The sequence below is a fragment of the Gymnoscopelus braueri genome (assembly GCF_963280865.1).
Source record: "Gymnoscopelus braueri genome assembly, chromosome: 8".
In the NCBI taxonomy this organism is placed as follows: domain Eukaryota; kingdom Metazoa; phylum Chordata; class Actinopteri; order Myctophiformes; family Myctophidae; genus Gymnoscopelus; species Gymnoscopelus braueri.
In genome coordinates this window covers 2,762,124-2,781,492 of record NC_137609.1, presented here as the reverse complement: position 1 = coordinate 2,781,492, position 19,369 = coordinate 2,762,124, and the positions used below count along the sequence as shown (strand labels likewise).

General features: G+C 42.1%; 1 protein-coding gene across 1 annotated transcript in view; it reads right to left on the bottom strand.

Annotated features, from left to right (window-relative positions):
* Positions 1-11,166: 11,166 nt before the first annotated feature.
* LOC308089961 (trafficking protein particle complex subunit 14-like) overlaps positions 11,167-19,369 on the bottom strand; it is a 36,588-nt gene continuing 28,385 nt past the window's right edge. The window contains exon 14 of the mRNA XM_080434953.1: positions 11,167-11,370. Coding sequence (XP_080291079.1) covers positions 11,220-11,370 — 151 coding nt within the window. The 3' untranslated portion in view covers positions 11,167-11,219. The remainder of the gene's footprint in view (positions 11,371-19,369) is intronic.

The following is a 19,369-nucleotide window of genomic DNA, read 5'->3' as shown; positions in this document are numbered from 1 at the left end:
ACACACACACACACACACACACACACACACACACACACACACACACACACATATTTCAATTTCTTTATTTGAGTCCACATCTATATTACAAGGGCACAAATATTTTTCAGTTGCTTCTGATGTCCCACATACTTCTTGAAACAACATGTGTCTCAGTGCTTGAATCCAAACAAGTCCAGAATAAACAACACATGCACATGAACTTATTCACAGTTAACATTGGTCATACACTTCAGTCTGCCATGTTACCAACACCTGAGAAACATTATGGGTACAGGAAGCACCTTCTCCTCCAAATAGATTAACTGCCTATAATGGAGGAGATTGAGCACTATTTTGCGAGCTGCTTACACAGACCCATAATACTCAAGCCCCTGACCAACAACCTGTGGACATGGCCCAAGCTGCCAAATATAAAAACAATGAGCTGATGTATAATAGCCTAGATGTATAATGGTTTGTACTAATGGCTGGTGTTTTACTTGTTTAGTAAGGAAAGCTTCGTCTAAACTTGAATCAAAAGCACATCCAACTTTCAATAGGAAAACCTCTCTGCTGTTCTCGTCAATCACAATGACGTCCGGTGTATTTGCTGTTATATTTGCAAATACGTGGGTGTCATTGCATTGAAACATTTCTGGTTTCACACAGGATTTTTGTAAAACACTGTTTTACAGAGGACACAAACAATTCTGTTTGCACTACCTGCCTACAGTACCTGACCCCCCCCCCCCCACCCCTTGATAGGGGGCCTACCATGACGTTTCCAGGCCTTCCCCACAAAGACCTTCTGCGTCCGCCACTGCTCAGAGATGCTCACAGTCTCGTTGTCCGCTCCTTTCCACTCCAGAGAAACATCAGTCCAGTTACACAGATCATTCAGATCGGGCCAGTCAGAGTTTACTCCAATTGTGTCCAATTTACCACTGGGCTTCTTTTTAAACCAAGGGAAGCTGGGAGGGTCACTCGTTTTTGGGACCTTGCGTCGCTCCAGGACGAGAATGAGCAAGGCTCTGGCACCCCGAGCCCTCCCTCTCGCTTACTGTGGAATATGAAGTCACCCACACGCACGTACGCACGCCCGCCCGCCCGCACGCACGCACGCACGCAAGCACGCACGCACACACGCACGCACGCACACACGCACACACGCACACACACACACACACACACACACACACACACACACACACACACACACGTTTGTATTGCTGCTTAAACCACACCTGTGCTGGAAGCCTCAGACTTCTACTCTTTAACAATGATCTTCACTGTCCAGCATTAAGTGCATTAAGTGCTGCATGTGTGGGGGGTGTCATACTCAATTTCAACTGTAGATGGCACTAGCCCTAAAAAAAAAACCTTCAGGAGGCTGCAATTCCAAACTGTACCCTGTCTGGGTCTTAACCTAACACCCCCCCCCCCCCTCGAACTGTCTATAATATATCTCTTGTTTTTCATACCAGTAACCTGTAAGCTGATTGTATGACGTTATGCATAGTAGTGTATATATCTGTCTGTTTTCTTAAATGTCATGCATGTGTGTGTGTGTGTGTGTGTGTGTGTGTGTGTGTGTGTGTGTGTGTGTGTGTGTGTGTGTGTGCGCGCGTGAATGAGGAACTGACTTCAACCACAACACTTCTGCCTGGTTTCCAGTCATCCTCACTGACACACTGACACACACAGACACACACACGGACAGTGAGACCCCACAGAGAGACAGACAAAGAGACAGCTCAGAGAGACATAGAGACAGACACAGAAACAGGAGACGGCTCAGAGGGACAGACAGAGACAAAGATAAAAAAAAAACAGAGACAGTTCAGATCAGAATGTCTGGGATTAAAGGGATTCAACTGGTTTTAATTCTGCTGCTTAGAGTCGACAACTCTCTACAGGACCGAGTCGACCTGTACAGGAGATCTGGAGACACTGTCACTCTACCATCTAACGTGTTACCTGGATATAGTTGTGTGTCAACTACGTGGCTTTATTCTAGAAGCGGCACTGTTACTGTGGCTTTGGCTGGTAAAATTCATAGTAAACTACACCAATCTAAAGCAAGTAGAATGAGTTTGGAGTCTAACTGCTATCTGACTGTTAAAGATGTCACAGCTGAAGATGTTGGTTTATATACCTGTCAACAATGGACCAATGGAAAACCCTCGAGAAAAACTGGAGACGATAAACTAATCACTCTGTTTGTACTGGACATAACCAGAGGAAACAGTGGGGCAGAACAGACACTGACATGTTCACTGTTTGTAAACAACATGAACTGTGATCATCACACTCTGAGCTGGATGAATAAGGACGGTACCCTGATAAAAGACTCTCATAGACGTGGATGTTCTATCATTCTGAACAGCAGCCAACACGACCTGAACGACAAGTTCACATGTCAGGTGGCTCGGGATAGAGACATGAAGATAAACATCGTTTTCGCAGGAGCCGTGAAGACACAGACACAACCAACCAAGCCTCCACCTGATGCTACAACTGCCGCCACCACCCAACAACCACCTGGTAGGGGGAGGGGGGTTTACGAACTCCATGTTACAACTGAGCTTACATTAACCACTTAAACCCCACACGGTTGAGCGGACTCCCTCAGGGCTCTATACTAGTGTCTTTTCTGTTTTCTGTTATTGTGGGGAAAGCTTTCGCAGAAGACGGGTGGTGAGGTTTAAGAGGTTAAATTACAGTTGACCCCATACAGGCCTACGGGCCAATGTGACATTTTTTTTAAAAGCGATCCATAATTAGTGTGCTTGCCTATATAACCACACTACACTACTACTATTTAGTCAACTAAGACTACAAATTTAACATTTCAGTAGACTAAAATAGCCTACGACTAAAACTAAATGGGATTTTATTCTAAAGACTATGCCTGAAACCAAAATTTAGTGGCATAATTAACACTGACTCACGCACGCACACACACACATGCACACACATTTTAATCATTTATTTATGTCCACACAAAAGGATATGTATACAAGGACACAAATATTATACAAATATAATGAACAAATCCGACTGAATTGATGCCGGCCACCACACTCCCGCGAACGGTTCTCGAGATACAGGAGGTTTGCGTAAAAGGCTCTATGCAACAGCATATGTAGTGTTACCAATGATACTGATGAAGGCTCTGTTCCATTTAGAGTAGCACAGTGGTTCTCAAACTTTTTAATTTCAAGGAACCCTATAACTCTGAGAGTGTACAAATGGAACCAAATGGACCCGTAGCCTAAGGGTCCATTTGGTTCCATGTGTACACGTTCAGAGTTACACACCCGTAAGGGTCCATTTGGTTCCATTCGTACACTCTCAGAGTTACACACCCGTAAGGGTCCATTTAGATAGATAGATAGATAGATAGATAGATACTTTATTGATCCCCGAGGGGAAATTCAGATATCCCATAGCTCATACAGGCAAGGTTAGTTAAAAACACATCACAAAAAAAGGGGGGTCACAGGTTAAAACTGAGAGAAGACAAATATAAAAGATATATTATGAAATAAGCATAAAAAAAGCATTTGGTTCCATTCGTACACTCTCAGAGTTACACACCTGTAAGGGTCCATTTGGTTCCATTTGTACACTTTCGTTACAGACCACAAGGAACCACCTGGACCACACTTTGAGACCCACTGGTGTAGCAGAGTATTTCCAGTGAGCCAACATGCAACAATATCAGCACCCTGACTCTGTTTGACCAGTATGGAACAGAGCCTCCATTAGTATCATTGTTAACACCTGTGAACAAAGTAAGGAAGAGGCCCAATTTATTTTATAATATGGCAGCTGTGCATAAAGCCTGTTTATAGAGTGTAGACAACACAACGTTGTTTGTACAAAGAAAAGGGGACCGTACCTATGTTCCCCAGGTTCTATGTTCCCCAGGTTCTATGTTCCCCGCAAAAAAGGTTCTATGTTCCCCACTTACCAAAAAAGGTTCTATGTTCCCTGGGTTCTATGTTCCCCTTTTACCTAAGAAAAGGTTCTATGTTCCCCGTTTACCCCAAAAAGGTTCTATGTTCCCCATTAACAAAAAAAAGGTTCTATGTTCCGCTCACCCAAAAATGCAGGAAACATACATTTCTAATTTCCTATTATTAATAACATCTCTGAACACACACAACTGAACATAATGGGGAGAAATTACTATCAGAAACTTGCCCGCCCCTTTCCCCTGGCGGCCATCTTGGTGATATAGAGCACCTTGTAGCAACAAAAATAATGTAATAACGGCGTAATAACAGTTCATAATATAATAAACTAAATGTCATAAAAGCTCATAATGTAATAAAATCATGAGCGATAGCGTAATAACAGGTTTTTGCATAATATAATAACGTAATAATTTGTTACATTAAGATTTTTTTACAGTAGTCTGAGAGGAAATGGGGAGAGAGAGATGGAAGTGACACGCAGCAAAGTCCGTCGGGATCGGGAGTCGAACCCGCGACACGCTGTGCCCGGACCGCCACGCCAGCCGTCCGGGCCATAACTGGTCAAATTGTTGAGAAAAGTGTTACATCTTATAATCAGTATCAGTATCATGGTCAGTGTCATGGTCAGCATCATGCTCAGTTTCATGGCAAGTGTCAGTATCATGTTAGTATCATGGTCAGTATCATGGTCAGTATCATGTCAGTACCATGTCAATATCATGTCAGTATCATGGTAGTATCATGGTAGTATCATGGTCAGTATCATGTTAGTATCATGGTCAGTATCATGGTCAGTATCATGGTCAGTATCATGTCAATATCATGTCAGTATCATGGTAGTATCATGGTAGTATCATGGTCAGTATCATGGTCAGTATCAAGTTAGTATCATGGTCAGTATCATGGTCAGTATCAGGTCAATATCAGGTCAATATCATGGTAGTATCATGGTAGTATCATGGTCAGTATCATGGTCAGTATCATGTCAGTATCATGCCATATCATGACAGTATCAACTTTTCATATACATCATATAAACACCATAAAAGGCCTACACCAAAATGTAGGGGAAAAAAAAAAAAACTTGTCAGACAAGAGGAAATGCCTGTCAAAAAGGCAAGGGGGTTGGGGGATATAGCCAATAAAAAAACATGCATCATTAACAACAACAACAACAACAACAAAAGCAAAACAACACCAGAACTACACTAAAATTGAAGAAATTCCAGATATGCCTATCAAATTTGGCAAAATCAAAAATGTACACGGTATAGCCCATGTAAATGATACGGCTGACAGCCCTCCAGTAGGAAGGCAGATCTCTGTGGCCCTGATTGTATTGCGGTTAAACATGAGGTATCATGGTCAGTAACATGTCAGTATCATGTCAGTATCATTTCAGTATCATTGTCAGTATCATGTCAGTATCGTGTTCAGTAACATGTCAGTAACATGTCAGTATCATGTCAGTATCATGTGTCATGTCAGTATCATGGTCAGTATCATGTCAGTATCATGTCAGTATCATGGTCATATGGAAAGGCATGGCGAGAGAGTATGTTTTACGCCCTGTCCGTGCGTTCGTCCGTCCGTCCGTGTGTGTGTCCTGTCCGTGTGTTACCAGCTAATCTCCGGCACCATTGGCCCGCTTGCTGCGAAACTGTGCACACACACTCCCTCGATACCAATTCAGAACCTCTGCCCCAAATTTTTCACATGGGCCTGTTATAGCACCACCAGGAGGCCAATTTGTGCAAAACCCTTTTTTTGACATTACTCCTACAGATTTTATCCAAACGTCATGCAAATCGGTACACAGTATCTCTATAGTCATGCGATCAACCCGGATCTGTCCGATTTCCCATATTCCATCCTGATTGGCTAAGGTTGGCTTCCAAAGTTTGCAGGATTGGTCCGTTTTGAACAAAATGCCTCGAATCATGAACGCAGCTTGCAATTTCCGTGAAATTTCACACGCACATTCCCACTAGGCCGAGGAAGAAATGCCACCCATTTCACATTGGCCACCAGCAGGTCTAATTTAGCAAAACACATTTTTGGAACAAAATGCCACAAATCATAAATGCAGTGTCCGATTGCCGTGAAAGGCCTAGGAAGAAATGGCACCCTTTTCACATTGGCCTATTATAACGCCACTAGGAGGCCACAATAACGTACCTGACCTGGCGTAGACCTGTGCTCCGAGGAGCACTTTTTCTAGTAACTTTTTTTATATGCTTTATAAATTAAGCACTTTGAAACTGAAGATGATGGCCAATGTTGATGATAGTAAAAATGATAATAATATCGTATCGATATTGTGAGCCCAATATCGTGTATCGTATCATATGTACCGTGAAATTAATGTATCGTGACACCCCTAAATAGATTTTGAGTCATGTCAAAGAAGTTTTCAAAACATGATATTTTGACACTTTAAAAACTGAAAAATTACAAATAACTAATGGGTATAAATACATGTATTTAAACCTTTTTAAATGTCTCACCATTTCCTGCATTTTTGGGTGAGTGGGGAACATAGAACCTTTTTTTGGTTGAGTGGGGAACATAGAACCTTTTTTAAAACCTTTTTTGGTTGAGTGGGGAACATAGAACCCTTTTTTGGTTGAGCGGGGAACATAGAACCCGGGGAACATAGAACCTTTTTTTGGGGGGGAGGGGAACATAGAACCTGGGGAACATAGAACCTGGGGAACATAGGTACGGTCCCGTTGTGGGAGGTGTGGTCCTAGTAGTCATGGCAACAGCGCTGGTCATCTACTTTGTGGTCAAGAGGAAGAACACGCCCACCCACAACGCCGTTCCCCTGACCTCAACCAATCACAGCACAGCAGCAGCAGCGAGCCAACCCGGTCCATCGGCCAATCACAACGACCCTGATGTCAGCCTGACCTACGCGTCTGTCGTCCACACCAATCAGACGAGGGCTGCGGTGGGGGGAGGAGCCAAGACACACGCTGATGAAAATGATGAAGCTGAGGTAACCTACGCTACCATCAAATCTCGTTCTTAAAACCAGTGGTTCTCAAAGTGGGTCCGGGGACCCCCAGGGGTCCTTGAGGGGGGTTCCAGAGGGTCCCCAGCAAAGTGTGTTAATATAGCATCAAAATCAGTTTAACCACCTTAATCCCTATATTGGCTATTTAAAAATTGCAGATGTACAAGCTCACAACGCATCAAGTGTGAAAGCGTTGTGAGCTTGTAGATTTGCTATTTTCAAAAAAGTATATATTTTCAGATGGGGGTCCACGGCCAAATATATTTATCTGGGGGTCTTAGACATGAAAAGGTTTGAGAACTACTGCTTAAAACGACCTCTATAGACCACCAAAGTCCTGACGTCACTCGTTCATCCCCAGGTTCGTAAAGTAATTTCGCTATGGAGAATAACATTGGGTCATCATAGAATCGTCTCATATAAGAAGTGTGGTCCAAAAATAAACAAACTGTCCTGGCGATATTGTCAGGGAGGAGGTTCTGTATCGTTTATGATAGTCAGTCACTTATATTTGATACAGTCTGTTTCTGGCGAAAATTTAACTAATTCGGCGGAAGTAACATTAGCGTTTTCTCACCGTCAGTTGATGCTTCATATCCATAAGAGTAAAACCGCCAGGGTCATTTGTTTATTTTTGGAACACAGTTCTTATTTGACGCGATATTAAATACGTCTATGGGATTCAGAATGGGGGTGGAAAACCGCAAACCAGGTAGACAAACAAAGGATGTGTAAATTACGTCAGACTTCGGTGCTCTATGCCAAGGTCAACACCACCACCAAAGGTTGTACAAAAAATAGATCTTCTTTAAAGGAACACTTCAGCCATTTTCAACCGTATCTTCATATAACTGGTCCTCACTAATGCTCATTATAATATGTCTCATAGGCTGTGGACAGTTGTTACATTTTTATTATAATGTTTTATTAATGTGAGAACAGTGGCTTCTATTTCAGCATGATAACTTTACAGGAAGATAAAGGCTGTGGTTTCTATTGGCTTGGATTCCCCATCGATGATGTCACTGGTAGGCAGGTTTCTGAACTGTCCACAGTCCTCCTCTGAGACACAGAGTGAGTATGGAGCCATATTATAATGAGCATTTAGTGAGGACCAATTATATGAAGATATGGTTGTAAATGGGTGAAGTGCACCTTTAATCTTCTTTAGGAAATCCTTGCAAAACGCTTCTATTATTGTCTGTTTATAGATCTACTGTCTATACCAGGGGTCTTCAACAGGGGCCTGGGACCCCTAGGGGGTCCTCAGAGTTAGAGGGGGGCCACCAAATATTTGTCTGATAGGATTTTTTTACATTAACCACTTGAACCTATACTAGTATCTTCAAGAGGTCTTTTTACTTTAACTTTTCAAGTACATTTCAGAGCCTGTACTTTTGTAGTTTTACTTGAGTAATTAGTTGAATGAGTACTTTTACTAAAGTCGCTTTTTACATAAGTAAATGTATCTGAGGCTACTTCTACTTTAAGTAAAGAAAGTGAGTAGTACTTTTACCATCTCTGCTGAGTATTGTTTTCTCAGTTCTAAACTTGAATTGTTGAATTTCTTATGAAGAATAAGAAAATAAATATGAAACATTTGTTACCCATCTCATCACCATATGTCTAGTAGCCTACGACTGTAATGACCATAAAGTATCCTTAATAATAAATGTAATTTGTAATGATAGACACTGTAGTTATAGCATAGACTGAAGTTGGAAAGGCTGTGCCCAGTGCCTGTGTCAGCACCGATCGTGCTGGCGGTGGCACGTGCACCAAACGCACGTGCGCGTGAACGCACCCAATATTGTCCGATTAATGTTGAGGGGGGGCCTTTGATTTGGTGTAGTTCCACGGCCCTGAGGGGCCTTAATGCGGCCCTGCCCATGCCATACATCACCAGTCACCAGAACCAAGGACTGGTGTTTTCGATGAATCTAACATTAAGATTAAAATGGAGTTTGAAGTTACAATGGGTTTGTACAGGAAGAGGGCGTGTCTGATAAAATGTATATGAAATATCTAAATACTGAATCAAGCAACTTAAAAACTGTTTGGCTCTGTACTTGGTCTGCTCTCTTTTCCCTCTACACCAAACCTCTTTGCTGAAAATAGCATATCTTCAAGCCCACAGCTTGTAGATGTGATATTTTCCGCAAATGCTGGTCAGGTGTTTTCCGGACACAGTCATTTGTTTACAGCGAACAGACGGAGGACGAAGAACTGTCATCGTGGTACTGACTGACGGATGGACGGACGTACGTTACGACTGGGGTCGTATTTGGGGTTATAGTTTGTTATTATGAGTTGGTTCTAGTGTGGAAGGGTGTGTGTGCCAGAGAGGGGATGGTGTGTGAATGTATGCAAATCAGGTGTGCCATTCCCAGAAGACGATTGGTGGGGCGCTCTTCCAGGCCGGCCAGTGATTGGTGGGGAGCTCACAGGAGTGCTGCCTTCCAAGTGGCTAATAGGGTGGAGGCTCCCTATATAAGAGCTACACAGATCTCAGTGCAGCACGCAGGGGGCAGGAGCCCGTCTTCCTCCGCTTCCAACTGGCCACCACACCTTATGTTTTGTTAGTTACTTATGAGTTATTTGATTTGACCTAAGTTATTTTGAATTGATATTAGTTGATCCTGAGGTGATTGTTTCTTTTGCTTATTGTTTATGATAGGAAGGTAAGCTATTGGTTCTTTTGATAGGTAAGAGATATTACTTTCCAGTTAATTCTTTTGATTTGTTACTTTAGTTTCCTCAGTGAGTTCTACACCCTTATGACCCAAGCTTATGTTACTATTTTGTTATTACTTTATACATTTGTAAATAAACCATTATTATATTTTGCACTTTAAACCTTTGTTTGTGTGGCTACTTGGGAGCTGGGGAAGGCGGGAACATATTCATGTTGTGTCTCAGGCACCCCTAGACTGGGGCATAACACCCTACCTTTAAAGGGATTCTAGGCAACTTCAGAGATCAAAAAAAGAAAAAAATAACTGTTGTCAAACAGTTCGTACCGTTGACTGACAACCCCTTCAGCCAATCAGCAGTTATTTCCCCTTCAGCCAATCAGCAGCTCACTTTCCACAGCACCAGCCAATATGACGCAAGGGGACTTTTGAAGGGGCTATGCCCAAAATAGGCTGCTTTATTCGGATACATACGCGTCACTGCCCGCCCCTGCCCGCTCCTGCCGGTTCTCTGAATTTGTATTTTTTAAATAGGCTCTGTCACGATTAATTGACCACATATATGAAGTTAAACAACTAAATTCTATCCAAACAATATCTTAAAGGTAAATTCCGTGCCACAAAAAAGAAGTTTGAGAGCGTTTTAAAACCAAAAACTGCGCACAGAAAAAGATGGCCGCCCGTTCCATTTTTCTCGGCTGCACTCGGTTCCATTCAGTTTCACTCGATTCAGTTCACATGGACACGCACACATGCACATGCACTTTTCATTTCATTTACGTCCCGGATACCCGGATGTCAAAACATAAACGGTAGGGAAAATACGGATTTCAGAAAGAGGACTGTTTCAATGCAGGAAAACATCCCAGCATCATTATATAGTGGCTGATTGAGGGGGAAAATGCAATATATATATATATATATATATATATATATATATTTTTTTTTTTTAAGCTTAAAGTTGCCTAGAATCCCTTTAAGAAATAAGCCAAAAAAAAACTCAACTCATATTTGCAAGTGACTTTACATAAAAACAAGGCCAAAGTTGCTTATAATAAGCAGACTTGGCTTCATATTCATAACTGGTATAAAAAGTATAAATTAAACACACATACTGATGATTACAATAAAACACTTTATTATTGACGTGATGTCATCCAACATGCTGACATCTGATTGGTTATTTAATTTAATTTATTCCATGACAACATTCACAGTGAGAATAGAGTATTGTTCTGTCTGTAATATCACTGTCTGTCTGTCTGTCTGTAATAACACTGTCTGTCTTTAATAACTCTGTCTGTCTGTCAGGGAAAATACGGATTTCAGAAAGAGGACTGTTTCAATGCAGGAAAACATCCCAGCAGGGGCCGGCCCACCGGAGATCCCACCGGGGGGGTGATGGCTCTGCGCTCCGTCTGTCTGTATGTAATATCACTGTCTGTCTGTCTGTAATAACACTGTCTGTCAGTCTGCCAGCCTGTCTGTCTGTAATAACACTGTCTAGTAGTCTGTCTGTCTGCCAGCCTGTCTGTCTGTCTCCTAGCTGTCCAGCACCAACACTTTCCCCTCCCTCTTGGCGATCTTGTCCAATGAGAGCACAGCTTTGTCGTGATGCGGCAGGTAAAGGGGCCGGCCCACCGGAGATCCCACCGGGGGGGTGATGGCTCTGCGCTCCATCGCACTTCCTGTTCTGAAAGACACACACACACACACACACACACACACACACACACACACACACACACACACACACACACACACACACACACACACACACTGTTTTACTCTTTAGAATGGAGGTAGGCTCAGGAGGCAGAGCGGTCATCTGGGAATCAGAGGGTCCACGGTTCGATTCCCAGTCCATGGGCAAGACATTCAATTTCTTAGCTACGAAAATCCAGAATTGAACTAAAGTGTTGTTCATTAACGGTTAATGATTAACCCATCAAAACCGGGAAAGCGTGTGTCATTTGAGATTTTAACCACTTTAACCATTATTTAATACTTCAGATTTTTCAAAAATAGCAGATCTACAAGCTCATAGCACGTCACTACTTGTCGCACAATGAGCTTGTAGAGCTATTTTTGAAGTATTTTGAAAATTGGCAAATCTGAGGCGAGCGGGGGAAACTCTCTAATTGGCTTTCCATGCTTTGTTTGGTCGTATTCTGGTTCTTCATGTCGTAAAATCGGGGCATTTTGAGAATATTTAAGGGTGTTATTTAAATGACGCTCGGTTTCAGCCGACAGATTTATCAAAGCTCCGACCAAATGTATGCTAGGATTGGCTGTATAGGATCCTTTGATAAAATGCCACTTGGACATTGGCCTACGGCCAGATTTAAGGCAAAAAATAAGCCGTTTTTTTCGCTCCATTGATAAATGAGGGCCACTGTGTACATAATCTATCCTAAATATTCACAATATTTGTTTTTAATAATTTGATTTTGGTGCCTCGTAAAGTGTCGGGATGACTTGCTCATTAATATGTTGCAGGAGATTTGTTGTGTTGGTACCCAGACAGCTAAAAGTCATGTTTGCATACCTTACATCATACCACCTACGTACGCATGGTCTGAGACTTTCTCATCAACATTGAATATTTGTTCACCTTAACAGAAACCACAACTCTTGAAACTAACAAATGAGTGGGACAGTGTGAATTAACACATGATTGACCCTGGCAGCATATCAATGGTACACTGTGTTAGCTGTTTATTAAGCTACTACTATTTTTCAACTACATCTAATGAGACAAGACATCAGTTTGAATGAGTTTGGGAACAGACCTCATGAGACAAAAGACTCACAGCCCTATTTTTGGCACTGCTAAAGCCGCACCCGCTGACCATTAGCCGTGAATTTCGGCCCATTACCCTTGAATTAGGGATAAGGGAGCTGGCACTGTCCCTAAACGCTATTTTGCTCCGCTATACCCGCTATTCATTATGCCGACTCCACTATTTGCGCATAGAGGTGTGGCCGTGGGCGTGTTGTTGCATTATCCCCCAAATTGCTATTTTGACCACACACGTTTGGAAAAGTGTATAGCGGAATCTAAAACCAATGGATGTCTGGAGACAGCACAACATTCAAAGGATCCCTCTCTCTAGAAATCTCTGATTCTATTTTTCCTATAATCAGCAGAAGGGAGAGTGTCAATTGTGTTTATATAAGACGATAGTCTATTCAAAGAAGACAATTTGTGCGGCGCGCAATGCAATGCTCTCCAAATTACACATGTCAGTTTTATTCATCGATTACGCAGGAAATAATGAACTGATTACAAAAATATAAAATTCTCTCTAATCAGTAACATGTAGGTGATACGTATGTCTATCAAATGTGGTTTTATTGAAAGGCAATCAAAGGCTAGTGCTTAGAAACCAAATGTTGGGTGTTTGATGTCCATGTTAAATCCCAACAGTGCGCAGTTGCGGTTGCCAGAATTTGCTAGAGGAATAAGCAACCAGGTCTAAGAAAACAAGCCCAAAAGAAACGACTAATAGGCCACATGAGCACTTCAAACCTATATCGGCCATTAACACATCAGGTTACGTGTTATCAGTCTTTTTGCTTTTTCTGGGTAGGTGTCCCAGAATAGCAACTTTTGCGGGGGAACGCCCCTTGCCTAGTTCTAAATCCCAAATGGCCACTTTAGCCCTTTATCCATAAGTTTCCTACGGCGTTGTGGGCATCACTTCCTGTCGATTTCATTGGATTTCATTGGATCAAATCGACAGGAAGTGATGCCTACAACGCCCTAGGAAACTTGTGGATAGGGCCCCTACTGTCTATACCAGGGGTCTTCAACAGGGGGTCCGGGACCCCTATGGGGTCCTCTTACAGGGGGCCGCCAAATCTGTGTGTGATTTTATTTTACATTAACCAGTTGAACCCTAGAATCCTTATAATGGTGGGGACGTTTGATAAAAATAGCAGATCTACAATCTCACAACACATGTTGTGAGATTGTAGATCTGCTATTTTTGGCAAAGACGTTTGCTGTAGAGGGGGGGAAAAGAGCAGACCTGAAGTACAGGGCTGAAGGTCAAGTTCACTAAGGATTGAACGTTTAATGTGGTTAAATGTGTGAAAATACACATTTTATACAATATGTAAAGTAGTGGGGGTCCCTGCTTCATCTGTCTGTCAGCTAAGGGGGTCCCTGGCCTGAAAAACGTTGAAGACCCCTGCCTTATACCTATATATGTAATTAGAACTAATGTTTGTACTATACAAAATGGAGGATGTTATATTGTATTGTTTATTTCAACCACTAGTTTATGATGCATGTCATTATTATGAATATTTGTATTATTTATCTTATATTACATTTGATAAACTTGTGTTGATAACATGTACCCTAGAGTCTATAATCTATCTCACGTCCTTAAGTATATCCTAGTTATGTTTTTTCATATTTATGTTTTTCTTACTTTCTAATTGGTGTTGGAGCATGTGACGCAAACAATGTTTTCATGTGAATGGCAGTGGTGGAAAAATTACTCAAATGTTTTACTTGAGTAAAAGGATCAATACTGTCCGGAATTCAAAATTAAATTAAAGTACAAAAGTATTGATATCAAAATGTACTTAAAGTACCAAAAGTAGAGCTCATTGAGACCTATTTTCGCTGGTGCCTTACCCATTATCCCTAAACTTTGTGAGCTTGTAGATTGGCTATTTGAACTATTTGAAAATGTTTTTAAAAAATATTTAAAAAGGGCAAAGAAGTTTAGGGATAATGGGTAAGGCACTGGTGAAAATAGAGCCCATTATGCAGAACCCATTTCAAAAGTTTTCAAATGGGTAAAATGTATAAGAATCTTTCGAAAATCGTGATGCGACGCATTGTGAGCTTGTAGATCTGCTATTTTCAAATGGCCAAAATGTATATAGGGCTGAAGTGGTTAATGTACTACATGTGTTGTAATAATAATCAAAATCTGCAAAGTAACTAGTAAATGAAGTTTTCAAATAATTGTAGTGGAGTAAAAGTAAAATATTTAAATTGTGTATTTTTCCTGTATTTGGTTTCACTCGGCTTCATGTGCTCTAGTATTGTCCTGTGCATACTAGTCAATAATTATATTCATATTATTTGTCCCTCTACAGGTATGTGGTCATTTACAATATGATTTGAACCATATAATCAACACTCTACATTCAAATACAGGACCACCCACACATACAGTAGCTGACATTTTGTAAGCTTTCAGTAAATATTAAGACAATTAAATAGAGTATATGACAACAAGTTGTTATATTCAAATTCTGTTTTTATTCCAATTAATTGAAAAGTCAAAATCTTTTTTACAAATTTACTGAAAAGAAATGTTTAAAAATATTAAAATATATTTTGCAATAATTTTAAATGCATGGGCAGATTATGAAATAGCAAGATAACAAACTGTATGATTAATTAACATATTCGTACTAATCCATCATAATAAATCATGAAGACTCATCAAGACATCATGTTAGCAAAGAATACAATATCTAGCAGATTTTAAAAAAAAATGTTTGATTACATGAATAATACACAGTAAATATTAAAATATGTTTGATTACATGAATAACACAGTAGAGATTAAATGTTTGATTACATGAATAACGTAAATCAGGGATCTTCAACAAGGAGTCCGGGACCCCTAAGGGGTCCTCAGAGTTAAAACAGGGGGGCCGCCACATCTTTGTGTAATAGGAACCTTTTTTCTTTCTTTTTTTACATTAACCACTTGAACCCTAGCATCCCTACTCTGAGGGGAACGTCGCTATTTTCGGCAAAGAGGTTTGGTGTAGAGGATTTAAGTGGTTAACTGTCTGAAATTACACATCAACATGAATACAACATAACAAATTAGTCTACTTGCCAGCCCATAGAGCCCCATTGTGAACCCGGAAATGTTGAGTACACCAAGGTTTTATGTTAGAAATGTTGAGTATGGATCCCCAGCATGTAGAAACTGCCGGATGCTAACTTGGATATGTTGAGCAATTTTCAGAATTAGCATAATTAGCTTTTATTAGCATAATCACCTATATGGACAATATTTCAGCAATAGTCCCGGGCCTTAGGGATATTTTCGCGCTAATCAGTCTTAAATGCACCAAATTTGGCCCAGATGTAGCCCAGGGCATGCTCTAATGATTTAGCTAGGGCGCCCGAGCGGGCGACCTTTGGGGTCGCCATAGCGGCCAAATCCAAAATGGCCGCCATGTAAAACAGTTTTGGCTGTAACTTTTGAACCAGATGAGCTACAAATACAAACTTGGTGTCTATTTCATGTTTTTTGACCATTGCAAACACATTGGAATGCTTATCATTACGATTGGGTGTGTCTGGAACCCTAATTTGCATATTTCCAAGATGGCGGCTATGTGAAAACGTTAACTTTTGACAGTTTTGGCAAACTTGGTGTCTATTTTTTTTTTTTTTAAGCATTATAAACATATGAAATGCTCCGATTTTCTGATTGCATCCATCTAGAGCACTCTAATTTACTTATTAACAATATCAACACTATCCCCAAAAAGGTATTCAACATTTTCACCCAGAACACTTTTAGGAACAACCTTAATAAGTTACACATATAGTGTATTTGAAAGATAGAACAATGGAGTGCAGCACATTCCTATTGATATAGATAGGAGTATTTGAAACAATCTTACAATTAATGCACAAAAACTCTGTACGTGCATACGTGGGCTGGGCGTATCAGTATAGTATAGGCATATATGGAGATCCGGTTGTCCAGAACCGCTGATCCAAACGATATGCCTCTCTCTGAAGACGGGGGGGGGGGGGGTGCCTCAACTGTGGCAATCTTCCTGCATTGTCCCGGTGCCTAAGAAAAGTCGCACCTTGTGACTACAGGCCAGTGGCTCTGACATCAAAGAGCATGAAGACCTTTGAGCGTCTGGTACTGAATCAACTGAGACCGATGGTGAGTGAATACCTCAACCCCCTTCAGTTTGCATACCAGGCGGACATTTGATGATGCCATCATCTACATGCTAAACAGGGCATTCACACACCTTGACACCCTGGGCAACACAGTCAGAATCATGTGTTTTTACTTCAACTCTATCCAGCCACAACTGCTTGCTGAGAAGCTTGCGTTGATGATGTGGACCACGGCTTGGTGGCATGGATCACAGACTACCTCTCGGGCAGACCGCAGTATGTGAGACTGCAGGGTTGTCAGTCCGAGGTGCTGGTGAACAGACTACCTCTCGGGCAGACCGCAGTATGTGAGACTGCAGGGTTGTCAGTCAGTTGTCAGGTGCTGGTGAACAACACGGCTGTCCCCAGGGCACAGTGCTGTCACCTTTCCTGTTCACCCTATACACATCTGACTTCCGATCAACTCCAAGACATGGCCCCTACAGAAGTTCTCAGATGACACTGCGGTGGTCAGCTGCATCTCAGGTGACAACACTGTTGAGCACGATAGCATGGCGAAGGACTTTGTGGACTAGAGCGAGGCAAACCTCCGGCCCAATGCTAGCAAGACCAAGGATGATGGTGGTGGACTATGGCACGACCAAGAGGGTACCTCCGGTCCCCAGCACCATAAATGCTGAGGTGGTGGAGATTGTAGCCAACTATAAGTTTCTAGGAGTGCACCTGAACAGGTTGTTGGACTGGTCTGACATACTCTAATGTAGGAGCAGGCTATTCTTCCTGAGAAGACTCCGATGTTTTGGCGTGTGCAACAGGATGCTGTAAATGGCTGGTGAGGAAGGTGGTCTCCGTCGTGGGGACCTTACTGGAGGGGGTGGCTAAGGTGCGTACAGTGAGGAGGCTGGACGCCATCATGGCAAACACGTCCCTCTCCCTTCACAAGAATATATTGGGGCATCCAGGGGTAGATTCACCTACCCCGGGTGGAACTGTTTGAGACTTGGCATGTCTTTTGTGCAGGTAGCTATGAGGATTTACAACGAGACACACGTTGGTCGCTCTGCCAGGTCAACTGTCTGTAAAGAATACATCACATGGATGCACCTGGGACGTATCATCAGTGTTGTAGCCTGGGGTCATAGGGTGTTTCGGGTCTCGCAACATACACCCTCGCCCAGGTGACCCAGCCGGGGTTGATCAAGCCCCAACTTACGTCCCAGGACCCACGGTCAGTCCTATAGGGAAAGACAGGGCCACTCAGTCTGCTTCTCCGGAACTACTCTGCCGGAACTCAAGGAGGCTCTGGCACGTGGAGGGACTAGGCTCTGTGGGTGGCCTCCTGGCCGGGCTCCGACTTCGTCTGACCAGGTCCAGGACCTGAGCACTGTACCAGATCCGCTGCACCAGATCCGCTGCAACACCCCGATCCAAACATTTCCTTCTGGCGTGATGGTTCCTTGGGCCGGTTTGCTTGAATGGCCCTCCTAAAGGCCTCACCGTGGGTTTGTTGGGCTTCTTCCTCACGGAAGACACAGGCTGGGGGCTTTAACCCATACTGCTCCCGGTCATATAACTTGGAATAAAAGATGTACCAAGGATCTGACCTCTAATTACACTTAGATAGTTATTGTACTGATTGCACTGTGGACACTTTGTCACTTTTCTTTGCATTGCAGTGATTGTACTGGTTGCACGGTTTGACAGGACACTGTAACCTGGTGTTATTGTTATTTTTCTGCATAGAGTAGGATAGTTTGTACAGGTGTATACTTTTGTTCTTTAGTGATGGTGCATCTTATTGTTATGTCTTACCTTTGTATTGCTGTATACATTCCTTACTCTGTATCTGTAACTTTGTAACTCTGACTGCTGTGCTGCCTCTGGGTGACTGAAATTCCCCTGTGCGATCAATAAAGGTATCTATCTATGCCCATATATGGGCATGCCCATTGTGCTTATATGTTGTCGTCTGGACCCCTCATTGTTGGTGAGGCATCCTCACGTCCACATAATCAGGTGCTACTGTGAGATCTAGTGTTGCGTCCCAAGCTGCCCATGCACTCTTTTCCCATGGCCAAGGAAGGCTGATGTAGTATCACATCCTGCTAGCGCATGGAAGAGAGGAAAAGTTTATAAGTTTATTACACCTCATCATGTGGATGTGAGGAACATTGAGGTTCTACACAACAAACCTTGTTGTGTGGTGCCCCCCCCCCCTCCACGCACAGCATTTCCATTTTTATTTGTATTGTTTAATATACTCTAGCCTACTGGCTTATTATCTGTATCAATAGGGATGTGCTCCACTCCATTTTTCTACTGTTTCAATAAAATTGTATGTGTAACATACATAGGTTGCTTTTTTTAGGTTGTTGATAGTGGTCATATTGGTAATAAGCTAATTAGAGTGCTCTAGATAGATTTAATCGTTAATCGGAGCATTCCAATGTGTTTCTAATGCTTTAAAAAAAACATAAAATCGACACCAAGTTTGCCAAAAGTGTCAAAGGTTAAGTTATAACTCGTTTTCACATAGCCACCATCTTGGAAATATGCATATTAGGGTTTCAGACACACCCAATCGTAATGATAAGCATTCCAATGTGTTTGCAATGGTCAAAAAACATGAAATAGACACCAAGTTTGTATTTGTAGCTCATCTGGTTCAAAAGTTACAGCCAAAACCGTTTTACATGGTGGCCATTTTGGATTTGGCCGCTATGGCGACCCCAAAGGTCGCCCGCTCGGGCGCCCTAGCTAAATCATTAGAGCATGCTCT